General features: G+C 41.5%; 1 protein-coding gene across 1 annotated transcript in view; it reads right to left on the reverse strand.

Moving 5' to 3' along the window:
* Myh15 (myosin heavy chain 15) overlaps positions 1-12,841 on the reverse strand; it is a 138,908-nt gene that overhangs the window by 17,351 nt on the left and 108,716 nt on the right. Inside the window, exons 35-38 of the mRNA XM_028755586.1 lie at positions 11,851-12,054; positions 8,423-8,548; positions 5,105-5,275; positions 1,206-1,310 (exon numbers count right to left, since the gene is read on the reverse strand). Of these exons, the coding sequence (XP_028611419.1) occupies positions 1,206-1,310; positions 5,105-5,275; positions 8,423-8,548; positions 11,851-12,054 (606 nt within the window). The remainder of the gene's footprint in view (positions 1-1,205; positions 1,311-5,104; positions 5,276-8,422; positions 8,549-11,850; positions 12,055-12,841) is intronic.

Raw genomic sequence — 12,841 nt, forward strand, 5'->3', positions numbered from 1 at the left:
CTAAGAAGTCAGGACTCACTGACCTTAGCCAAAATCCCCAACACTGGGGAAAGGGAACCCGAAGAGTCCACCTCCAGTAGACAGACAGAGCCTCAAGTGGAGGGACAGGGTTACTAACCCACAATCAAAATTCCTGTCTAAAAGAACTATAGGTCCAAAAATGGAAAAGAGACTACGGGAAAGGAGGTCCAATGACTGGCCCAACTTGGGATCCATCTCATGGGGGGGGGGAGACACCCAAGCCTGACACTACTATGATATAATATGCTTGCAGATGGGACCATGGCACAGCTGTCCTCCGAGAGGCCCTACCAGCAGCTGCCTGAGACCGAAGCAAATACTTGCACTCAACCATTGGACTGAAGTAAGGAACCCCTGTGGTTGAATTAGGGGAAGAATTGAAGAAGCTAAAAGGGAGAGAGACCCCATAGGAAGACAGTCAATGACCTCTGCTATTAGGGGCTCTGTTCCATTAGAAAGGAAAGGCATGAAGAGCTGAATGTGGTGGCTCAGTTCCCTGGTCCCAACACTTGGGAGGCTGGGCAACATGATTGCTGGAGTACACAGGGAAAGGCCAGCCTAGTTAGCACAGCAAGATTCCAACTCAACAGCAGAGGCCGTGGGAGAAAGGGAAGTCAGAGTGTAGATGACAAAGAACGACGTGGATTTAGAACTACATTGCTTACAGTTGGAAACTTGTCCACCTACGCTCAGTTATTTGCTTCAGTTGTATGTTAATGTTAGCTTACAGGTTGGCTCCAGATAGCCTCAGCAAAGAAAGCCACATTGTAGTACAGATGTTTTCATCTGGCCCCAGGAACAAACTCCTCAAAAGATCGACTTATCTCCAGTCCAGTTAGCAACCCATGCAATCAGCTGGTAAGGTAGTCACTCTTAGTGCCTGCCAATCACTTCACTTACATGTTATCTTCAATCAGCATCTTTCTGACAGTGCCACTAACACTATGTTGGAAAAAAAAAACAGAGATGGCATAAATAGCTTTTCACCTCAACTGAACCTTGCCGCCTCTCCCTATGAGCTCTGGAAATGAATAGACCCAGGTCATGGAGAGCCCAGACAGGTCAAGAAAAAGTTCACTACTCAGAGACAACTGCAGAGTCCCAGAAGACCATTTCAGTCTAGAAGATTCATGCTGCTGCAGGAGGATCCTAATCATATACTAGAGAATGGCGTCCTGAAGTACCTGATAGGTCAGTTCTTTGATGCCTCTCTCCAGTCTGCGAGCTTCCCGCTGGGCTTCTGCACTTCGCCTGACTTCACTCTCCAGTTCACCTTCCAGGTCCCGCACCTGTAACAAAGGTAACTTCAGCCCACAGGCTGGTAACAAGGCTTTCCTACAGTTACCCAGTGGAGAGTGTACTGAAGAGTGAAATAGTTAAGGGAAGCTATGTTCATTTTCTTTCTGGTAGTGACTAAATAGGGCAATTTTTCTGGAAAAACAAACAAACATACAAAATCATGCGAACTGTGGCTGTTACCTTATGTGAGTTAATGAAAGCATGGTTGAGACTAGACTTTGTAAGAGACTAATTCAAGAAGAGGAAGTAAGCCTCTTTTCTTACATTGCAACATTGAAAAATCACGTGTATGGGTGTGTGCACATGCATTTGTGCCTGTGTGTCTATCTGTGTATGGTGTGTGTTTGTGTGTGTGTGTGTGTGTGTGCTCTGTGTCTGTATGTCTGTCTGTGTATCCTTTGTGTGTGTAGATGCATGCTCTGTGTGTGTCTGTTTCAGGGTTGGGGAGGGGGCGGTGCTGTCTGTGAGCACAAAGAGCAAGCCGCATGTAGCAGTGTTGATTCTCTCCCATACACCCTGATCTGAGGTTCCTTTCTCCATTCGACTTAGATTCTGGATCTTGCCATGAGTCTCTGTCACATACATACCGTGTCAGGCCTACAGCTCTGCTTTGCAGAAGTATACCAGGAAACTTCCTGTATATCAAATGGTACAAGTAAAATCATAATTTTCACTGAGAACAGTGCCCACTATTGACTACCCCCCAGTGCTAGAACAATGAAGGAAAGAGGCACAAATCTCTCCCACAAATGAGCATACTTGCTCATGAGGTAAAGCCAACTAAACAAATCACAATAGAGTCTGCTGAAGGATGCAGACTGCTATGGAAAGAAATCAGCAGGAAAGTGGCCTGAGCCTTTGTGTGGGAGGGTGTAAACTGCTGTTTCTGCTGATGGGACATTCTCCCAGACATCCATGAATCACTCTCGGGCTTCTCCTTGATGAAAGTACCACCTCTTCATAAGATCTGATTGTCATTTTAGAATTGAAGCCTGGCCCACTGAGGCATGTGCCAGCTTCTTCAGGCTGATCCCTTTTCCTGCTATCACCTCTTTTCGCCACTTAAGCCAAGCTATCCTCTTTGCTGCATATTGGAAAGATGCAGGCAGGTTAGCAGGTGTGCAGCTTCCTTATGGATAGACCACTTGTGGATAGTACACCCACTCTGGACATTCTGGGTAGGAATCTACTAAAGATGTGTACAGTTCGAATTGTAAGGATACAGGCCAATAGAACACTTTTTAAAAGGATGTGTTTAAGGTGTTTTTTGTTTTGTTTTGAAACATCCATAAAGTAACGGATGCTTCACCGAAGAGAATCCTAATTGCCATATATTTTCACTTGTAATGAATTTCCAATGTGATTCTAAAGAGTAATGATGATTGCTGTGTGAGTGTTTCCCTCCAAAAGTCTACGTGTCTGAAACTTAAACTTCTAATTTTCATGTATATCACAGAAGAGTGGGCCTTTTGATGTTTACTAAAGTTAGATGAGGTTCTGAACCAACCCCACCACCATGCTTAGTGACTTCAGTAAAAGAGAACTTGTTTAATTTGCCGTGCCATGTGATGCCCCACCATGTTATTCTGTAGCAAGAAGGCCCTGGTTAGAAGCTAAATAGCTGCCAGCAACATGCTGTTGAACCCTAAGAGCATGAACCAAACAAAATTCTATTGTTTATAAGTCATCTTATCTCAGGTTGTTTGTTCTAGGACAGAAAATTGATGGAAGTGATATTCTAATTATATTTTTAAGTTTATGATTATTCAGTGTCATCTGATAGCTAGGTGTCATTGATTGGTGATCTTAAGAGTGAACAAATAGTAATTATGAGTGTGGTAGTTTGAATAAAAATGATCCCCATAGGCTCATAGGGAGAGACACTATTAGGAAGTGTGGCCTTGTGTCACTGCGGGCAAGCATTGAGGTTTTGAATCCTCAAGCCAGCCCGGTGTCTCATTCTCTTTCCTGCTTCCTGAAGATCCTATGTAGAACTCTCAGCTCTTTCTCCAGCACCATGTCTGCCATGCTTCCCTCCATGACAATAATAGGCTACAGCTCTACACTGTCAATAAGCCACAATTAAATGTTTTTCTTTATAAGAGTTGCCCTGCTCTCTTCACAGCAATAAAATGCTAAGAGATCGAGATAAAATAAAATCTTGCAGTATTAAATGGGTGATGAAAACGCCAGTATAATTTATGTATTTTTTTAAGAGGACAACACAATTAAATGCTTTTCCTCTTAAACTATAATCTTGATTCTTATATATGCCATGGAATAAATATCATATTAATCCCATTACCATTTAAATTTGTTATTTTGTTTCTTCAGGGACACAGACCCTGAGAGGCTACTCATGCTCCAAATGATGTTGACTACCCATTGTTGACTATAGAGGCAACAGAAAATGGATTCAAAATTTGACAGAGGGTGGGGGGAGGGAATGCATATGAAATAAGAAAGGGAAAGTGCTAGGCAGATAGTGAAGGAATCGGTAGAAAGGAGATAGAAGTGGATTTGACTAAAACACATTATTATATTCATGTATGAATATTAAGTAAAATATTTTTAAAGTCATTACTTTGGAATGAAATATACAGTTTGCTTATTTGCTTTGCTTTGCTTTTGTGAGTTCTGCCTGTTTGTCTTTAAGGCAAATTCCATAAGGGTTGTACTAAAAAGCATTATGCTAAAGGTCACTAAGAGTAATTGTATATATTTTATGCTTGAGAATATATGTGTGTGTACATATATATAAATGTACATATGTGTGTATATATATATTATTAGTATTAATTTTTAAGGATGAATGTTTTTTTCTACTTGAAATAAGCTTGGTTTTTATTTGACTTGAAACATAAAAATTACATGATTTTTCCATCAAAACACCTAAAACAGTGAGTTTCAAAGGTCTAACTTCTACCCTTTTGGGTCTCATCTTAGGGCTAGTTATTTTTATTAATCTTTATTCTGTTACTATGTTTCTTCATCAGAAGAATAAAAACCCTTTATAAGACTTTTACTATCTTTATATTATTATCCATGATCTAAAGACTATATTACTAAGACCTTCCTCTTTTTTTAACCAACATGATTGAATCGCTCATGAGTCTATATTGATATTCCATTATATGAATGTACTACAAATATGCCCAAGTGTATACAGCACTTTTCAGAGGCCCCTTTGAGCCATTAAATCCCTGAAGAATAGTCTTTTAACTTTTGTGAAGTTTACTATACACATAATGATTGGAATTGATTCATTAATCTTAAAAATCCCATCTTTAGGGTAATTTCATTAAATGTTGTTAAAGTCCCTTAAGGTAGATTCCACATCATTTGTGTCAGGCTTTGTTGTATCTGCTCTGAGTCTTTCTGGATCATGTGTGTGTGTGTGCTTTTTTCTCCCTTTCCTTTACCTATTATGAAACAGGTGTTCTCTTTAGAGAAAATGATGGGAACATTGGCTCAGAAGCAAGACTGCAAGGATGTGCTTGGGTAGAGTGGGCTACCCTCCCTGCAAAAAACCTAGAGCTGGTGTGGTGAAGGGGGGAAGATGCTTTGCCATTCATCAGTAAGAGCAAAGACAACTTTCATGCAGACCCAGAAAAGCCTTATCAGCAGGCCCAAGGTCAAACAATAATGAGTATACGTATTCAGATCATACACTGCCAGCATCTGAACATGCCATTAAACAAGGTGATGAGCTGTGGTGTTCCAGGACATTAAGGCCTTAAATCGAGGCTGTTAGGCCCCCACCATTACCCAAGCAAATGCCTACCCTAGATTCCAGTTTCTGGATTTGCTTTTTGCTCCCCAGCACTGCAGCTTGTTCTGCTTTATCCAGCCTTTTCTGCAAGTCTTTAATTGTCTGCTCCATGTTCTTCCGCAGCCTTTCCAAGTGAGCATTAGTGTCTCGTTCTTTCTTCAGTTCTTCCAGCATGTTGGCTGCCTAAGATAGGAGTAAAGAGGGACTGAGGAGATTGCTCAGTGGTTAGGGTACTTGCTGCTCTTCATCTGACCCAGCCTTGGTTTGTAGAACCCATACTAAGGCTCCAGCTTCAGTGAGCTCCACGCCATCTTTCTGGTTTCTGTGGGCACCAGACGCACATGTGGTTCACACACACACAGGCAAAGAATCATACACATAAAATAAAAATATACAAATCTTTTCAAAAGAAGAATGGAAGGAAATTGATTTGGCTAATCCTGTAGGAAGTGTATCATATTCCAATGAGCTTTGGTTTCTGATCTTATGAGGGAAGGAGGAGTATTCTTGGCCTCCATATATGTGCTCTCTTTCCACTCTGCTTGCCCTAATCCCTTGGCTTCCTTATCGAATCAGTCAGTAGACACTGAAGCAGAGTGGGATGGGTATTGATGGGAAAAAGCCAAAGATGAAGTATCATGCACAGAAGACAGAAAATATTTTGAAAGCAAGAGGACAAAGTGAAGCAATGACTTTTAGCTGAATAAAGTACCATAAAACATGTGTAACTGAGTAAAATAACTTCTGTCATATAAGGCACCAGGAAAGATGTAGTAAAATACCTATGAAAATACCTGGGAAAATACGTATCTTCTGATTCACTACTGTAAACATATTTAGCTTCCAAGAATTTAATAGTATCAGATATTCTGTGTATAGATAATCTTACAAATAAACTTACAAAGAAGGTTAAGTTGTGATTCCTCCATTGGTCTTTAGTTTTGTGCACAATGGCTTGGCTTCTTAATATAAATTCAAGCTGTTTCACTTTTGTGTGTGTGTGTGTGTGTGTGTGTGTGTGTGTGTGTGTGCTTTATTCAAGAGCAAATCTTTTCTGTCTATCTTGTTACCTCTGTGTATCATTTGGGTATGGTGACATTGGAAGCTAAGATCTTTAAGAGTTGGCACCTAACAGGAGATCCTCAGATAAACTGGGGATATCTCAACTTGGATTATGGGAATGTGGACTCTTTGGTTTTCTGATAAAATTATAGCGTCTTCCCACTGTGTTCTGTCCAGTGCAATACCTTCCACCAGAAAGTCCTCTCCATAACATGGTTACCACTGAGCCTCTAAAAACTCTCAAGACCATGAGGTAAGCAAACCCCTTTGCTTTATAAAGTTATTCAATATCAGATTTTTTTTCTATAGCAACAAGGTTCATGACTAAAATAGGAAATTGATATCTGTATTAGTTACTTTCTTGTTGCCATGACAGAATATTTGACAGAAACATCTGTTAAAGGATGGAGAATTTATTATGGCTCATAGTTCAGGGGAAACAGGCCCACATGTTGAGAAGACATGGTGGCAGGAACGACTTGCAGTTGTGACAGTGTTAGACAAGAGTTAAAGGACCCTTTTGGTCAAGACTCTAACCTGAGCAAAGACTCAACATTCTGTCTGGATGAGATTAGTCATTGGTTAAGAAAAGAACCCTTAAGATGGAAGGTTTATCTTAGTCATGATGAAGAATGCAAAGATAGGATAATTTTCTCTTTAATCAGATACCATACTTTTCTCCCCAGAACCTCTAGGAAAGTAGGGAGTTCCTAGGCAGTAACTTACTACACAATAGCCATGCAAACTCATACATCTGCTCATTTTTCTGAACAGCTCAGAAAAGTGTCGTTTTCCCTTTTCTTCTTTCTATAGTTTTTTTCTCTGCACACTTTCCTTAACATTTGTTCAAAATCTTGGGCTTTCTAACTCTTTCTCTAGTGCCTCCCTTGTCTGTCATGTGTTGGGCCTCCATGGCAGTTTAGATGGCAGGCCTTTTTCCATCCATCTTCCATTCTCCTCCCCTGGGTGGGAGTTGACATTAACAGCTAGCCTGCCCTGGAGCTTTCCTTTCAATCTCTAATAAAAGTGTTCTTCTTGCTTTCATTTGAGTCCATTTTAAAAGTCTGTGAATTGATGAGATTAAGAACTCCCAAAGGGTGGTTACATCACTTTGGTAGTCAGGAAGAAACAAGATTGTCCAGGAAATCTCCCAATATCTCACTTATTCCATCTAGGACTCACTTCCTAAGGGTTCCCAGCATCCCAAACAGCACCATCAGCTATGCACCCATTGTTTGAACACATAAACCAACTGGACAATCATTAACTTTTCTGAAAAGTAGTAGCATTAATATAATTATTGATGTAAAATCGATCAGAAAGTTCTGTCTCTTTGGTTCTCACAACTTCCTAAGCAAGAGAATTACCTTCCTGACATAAAGCAGGGTTAGGACGCTGCATATAGCCACACATTTGATAGACTGCAGAAAAGCCCTCAGAGGGTAAGCAGAGGCTGAAATCATGCTCAGGCCCATTGACTAAGCCCTGAAACTTCTGGCTCTGGGCCCTAAGCACACAAACTTCACTTTTCTCCATTAATAGCTTTTTCTCAATTGTGCTGTTCATTTGTTATGTGTTTTAATGGAAACATAGCATCTGCTCACAGAGGGTGCAGGGAGCGTGCACATTTTGGGGGGCTTTTCTTGTTGAGTTTGGCAGCTAGCACTACACTTAGTCCCATCTAGGAAAAGTAACACCACCAACAATTTTCAGTTCACAAATAAATACGGTTCACCAGCCTGAAACACTTTCTTTCCCATGTGATTTTGCTACACCAGAGGTAGTATGGACTGTAAACTGTAAGTAGCTTAACTACTCTTTTCAGATCATCATCGTCGTCATCATCATCATCATCACCACCACCACCACCACCATCAGCAGCAGCATCATAAAGCCATTACATACTAAAGAGAAATGGAAATTTGTAAGGAAGCACAGGAAGAATTATTTCTAAATACCAGCTATATTGATTCACAATTGAAAAATAGCTAACCTAAGAAGACCTTTTTTTTCACAGGATTTTGCTTTTAGCTATTCAATCATCCCTTCTCATTTTCAAGATGGGTTAGAAGAAAACTGCCAATTGGCCTAAATGTTCTGGATAATGGGGAAACCGCAAGGTCAGCTAACTTCCTCCTGATTGTATAGGGGATCAATAGAATCCATTTGGGCTGCAGCAGGCCCTGCCTTTGGGCTATAGTGAGCTATAGTGAGCTTTGTTGCTATAGTGAAGTGGGCCAGAAGTGGGCAGACAGTCAACAGACCCACCTCAGCAGCTGCCTTCTTGGCCTTCTCTTCCGCCTTCTGACACGCCTGCAACATCTCTCCAGCTTCCTTCTGCACCTGAGCAGCATCAGCCTCCAGTTTCCTCTTCTGGCTGAGGAGGCTTGTGTTCTAAGGAAGGAGAGCATTACAGTTAGGCAACCTGAAGCCAGCAAAGCACAGGCAAGCAGCTCTGAGTAGGAGTTATTGAGCATAGTCCACTATATACAATTAAGCAAGATCTCCACCTCTGGGTGGTGACTTGGGCACAAAAGGCAGATCAGACAAAGGGGTTTCATTTAGACGCCCAGGAGAAAAGAGATGGATGCCTGAATCAGAAGGAGGATTTGAAACATCACAGAACATGGATGTAGTGTTTAACTTATTGAGGAATGTTTTTCTGCCTTTTTAAATGTGACAGAAACAAGTTTCCTAGAGCAGAACTTGGAGTCACTTGCAGCTACGTGGAGATAGGTTGAGGAATAATAGATTCCAGCACTCTACTGCAGGAGGAAAACTGGCTGCTCCTCTTTGCCTACCTGCCTTCCTTCATACTCTGCAGTGAGAAGGAAAAGAATGAGGACAAGGAGGAGGGAACAAAAGGAGGAGGAAGAGGAAGATGAGGTGGTGGTGGTGGTATAGCAGATTGTAGAAAGCTCAGCCACAGTCCCTCGAACTCTATTAAAGGAAGCCACGCTGCCCCAGTTCCTTCCTGACTGTTGCACTGGAGGCCGAGCTCCCCTCTGCAGCATCTGCCCTGTGTTTGAAGTACAGCTTTTGTGAGCATGTGAACCCTTAGCACAAAGAGCGTGTATAAAAAGCACAGGCTTCCCACTTTTTGTTTCTCCTTTCAATTCATCCTTTCACACTACCCTTTCCCTTCCTTCTGCTTAGAGACTTTCTCGGGGCAGAGTGAGCCTTGAGCAGAGAAAGAAGGCATCCCAGCCTCACAGGTTCTGCCTGCACTGCACCAGCATCATCAAGAATGACTCTCCCCATCCTGGGAAGAGGCAGGCCCTGTGCTCTGCAGGATTTCCATTGCCTTCCATGTGGTCCAGGGGAATGACGTGTGTATTCCTGGAGTGTGTTATGGGTGCTCACTCTATAGGAGCTCTCTCAGTATGAAGGACCACACGAATCATTAATCAAGAAAATGCCCCACAGCCTAGCCTACAGGCCAATCAGAAGGAGGCAATCTCTTTTTAGGTGACTTTGGTTTATGTCAATTTACAAAAACTAAGCAACACAATAGAATACACTGCTTCATGTGTCCTCCCTCAAAACCATATCCTAGTGTTGTCTTTGTGTTCTCTTCTTCCCCTTCCCCTCCCCTTTTCTCTCTTCTTTTCCTCTCCCCTACCTCCCTCAGTCCTTTTCACAATGGGACACAGTACATTATCAGTTATGACGTGCGTATCAAATGGCTTGTCACCATTTGTTACTATTCGTGGCAGACAATGGATAATACAATTTCAAAAGAATGATCCGATATGTCACATTTTATTATTGAGATAAACCTTCTTAAGGGAGAAAAAACATGATGTGTTTGCTGTTTTTGTTTTTGTTTTTGTTTTCTATTGCAGCTGGGTTAAATTCTAGGCTTTGTATACTTGAGTCAAGCGCTCTACACTGACCAAGACTCTCAAAGTCAAGTGTTGAAATTAGTTAACCTGCTAGTAATTATGCATACTCTCCAACATATTTGCTCTTGAACCATGGCACCCAGAGAAATTATGTCATTGCATAAACTCACTGTAGACATGGACTAATTGTAACACCTTGAGGACACTACTAACACTGACCTTCTGGGAACATTGATTCCAAGATGTGGGAATAATATAATACTTTTGTGATAGGGATCATATGATATTTCAAAGGAGGTCTCTAGACCCTGCCCACAAAATGCCAGTGGCATTTCTGAGTCAATGCAGCAACTAAAATGACCCAAGACGTTTTCGGCATTCCCCAGAATGGTGGTCTGTCCACACCTGCTTTAATCTACCCTTCTCAACAGTCACCAAAGTCACTGTTTCCATCCACTTTTTAAATTTTTCTCTCTACCACCTTGTCCCATTTCTCCCACATCTTTCATGACTAGGAAGAAAATTATTGTGCCTGTCTGACATTATCTAGGACCACTGAGGGCATTCTTCAGTGTCGTGTGTTCCATATGGTACTCATAATAGTACAGTGTGGTTATTTACCTTTCAGAGAAGTAAGGACATTATCTATCATATTGAGTATTGTTTATCTAAGCTATAGCATGGGCCTTAAAAATGCTTGGTGCTTGACACAGTTGCTTTAGGCAATTTGTCCGTGTTATTGACCAAATGATTAAGTAATCCAGTGATCAAGGAATAATATAGGAATCCTGGTAATTCTCACTTACATAAGCTTACAGGAGAACCCAGAATATTGACAGAAGCCCTTTGGGATATTAGAGATTCTAGGTGCTGAGAAGCAAGTCTCTGAAAGAGAACAAGGAAATAAGGGGCCAGCAAATACTTTTAGATCAATAAGAAATGTTCATTGGTCCTCTGCCATCCTGGCTGAGGATGCCCTGACAGTCTATTCTTCAAGCAGAAACTTAGTGTCACAATTGCACCACACTCCCTCCATGCCCACAAAAGCTTGTATTGAACCCCTTAGCCAGAGTTTTACAAAATATAACCTTATTTGAAAATAAGGCTTTAAATGAGTTAATCAGGTTAATATTAGGTCACTAAGGTGGGCCATAATACCATATGATGTATCTGTATATAAAGGATGAATCCAAACAGAGACATACTCACAAGAAAAAAAGAGCAAGCAGACATACCCCAAATGGTGTCTTGGAAGTAGATAGCTACCAAGACTCTGCCCATTTTTTTCCTATTTCATGGCCTGCTCACAAAATCAGATGTGTCCCATGCATGCATGATTCTGTGGCTTCATTTATTTTCAGGTAAGCATGCTCCAGGTCTCTGGAATGGTGAAATTTGTGGTTTTCTCTTTCACTGCGTAACAGATTCTGTCACTTAGTTTATGCCTATCTTTGTTCTTTAGTTCACTGTACCGTGTGAGAACAAGGAATTGAAACAGAGTATTGATAGGGAGAGTGTCAGGAAACCCCGCAGAAACTAAAATGAGCTAAGTCTTCTGTTGGTTTCAGAGGAAGCATAGCTCTTATAATACCTTGATTTTAGATGACTAGCACTCAGTTCTCTGAAGAGATAAATTTGTTTAAAGACATCAGTTGGTGGCACTTTGTTACATATACTCTGAAAACCTAATGCTTTGAAAGAAATGTGTGAACTTGATTACACAGCTTTCATTGCCTCGTGCCACAGATAAGAGTTGACATGATCATCATACCTATCCTAGCTGACTCAGGGTTGGCAACTGCTTCTTTCCACCAGTTGACTCCGATGACGGAGAAAATTAAAGGGTCTTACCTGGGTATGGAAAAGATTGATTCTTTCTGTGGCTTCTAGGAGCTCTTTTTCTGCCAGCTTTCTCCCACGCTCTGTCTGCTCTTGCAAGGACCTCAGCTCTTCAAGTTCAGACTGAAGAAGAATATTGCGCTGCTCAGCCAGAGCCACCTGTTCCTTCAGGTCTTTGTTCTGGTAAATGCTATCATCCAGCTGTTGTTGAAGGTCCTACAAGACAAGACATGGGCCTGGGGCATGGATACCTCTGAGTTCAATTACTAACATGGAGAACCACCATTCAAAGACAAGTTTTCAAGTTCTTAATCACATAGATAGAAGATTTTCTAAGTGGCCCCAAGAGGCAGCTCTAGGATAGTTTACTGAAAGTAAAGTGTCTTGAGCAACAGGGCAGGAAGCTGTTGATCTCAGCAGCTGCCAGTAGGACTGGGATATAGAGAAAGCCAGGAAGCTAAACTCTCTGTGCTAGATGTCAGAGAGCAGGCAGGATCAGCAGAATATCCAAACAATTGTCCTGGGGGGTAGAGCTTTGGGGCTGTGTATTGCATGGTTCACTAAGGAGCCTGTTGTTTCTCCTTAGTTTGTCCTTAACTTCTGTCATATTTCTTCTAGTCTGATGGCTTAGGCTGGACCTTAGGTTATACAAACACAATCTTCTTTAGTGCAGGAGAGAATTTACTTTCAAGGAAGTCTGTTTAACTAAAAAAAGGACCCTGCGGTCAGCCTCAAATAATGCTACCCAACCTACTGTGTCCACCAAGAGGAGGCTATGAACTCTCATTCTGACATACCCCAAATGATGTCATGGAAATAGATAGCTGCCTAGACTCTGTCCATTCCTTTGTCCTATTTAATGGCCTGCTCACAAAATCAGATGTGTCCCATGCGTGCATGATTCTCTGGCTTCATTTATTTTCAGGTAAGCATGCTCCAGGTCTCTGGAAGGGTGAAATTTGTGGTTTTCTCTTTCACTGCGTAACAGATTCTGTCACTTAGT

Source organism: Grammomys surdaster, unplaced genomic scaffold (assembly GCF_004785775.1).
Source record: "Grammomys surdaster isolate TR1022 unplaced genomic scaffold, NIH_TR_1.0 126066, whole genome shotgun sequence".
Classification (NCBI taxonomy): Eukaryota; Metazoa; Chordata; class Mammalia; order Rodentia; family Muridae; genus Grammomys; species Grammomys surdaster.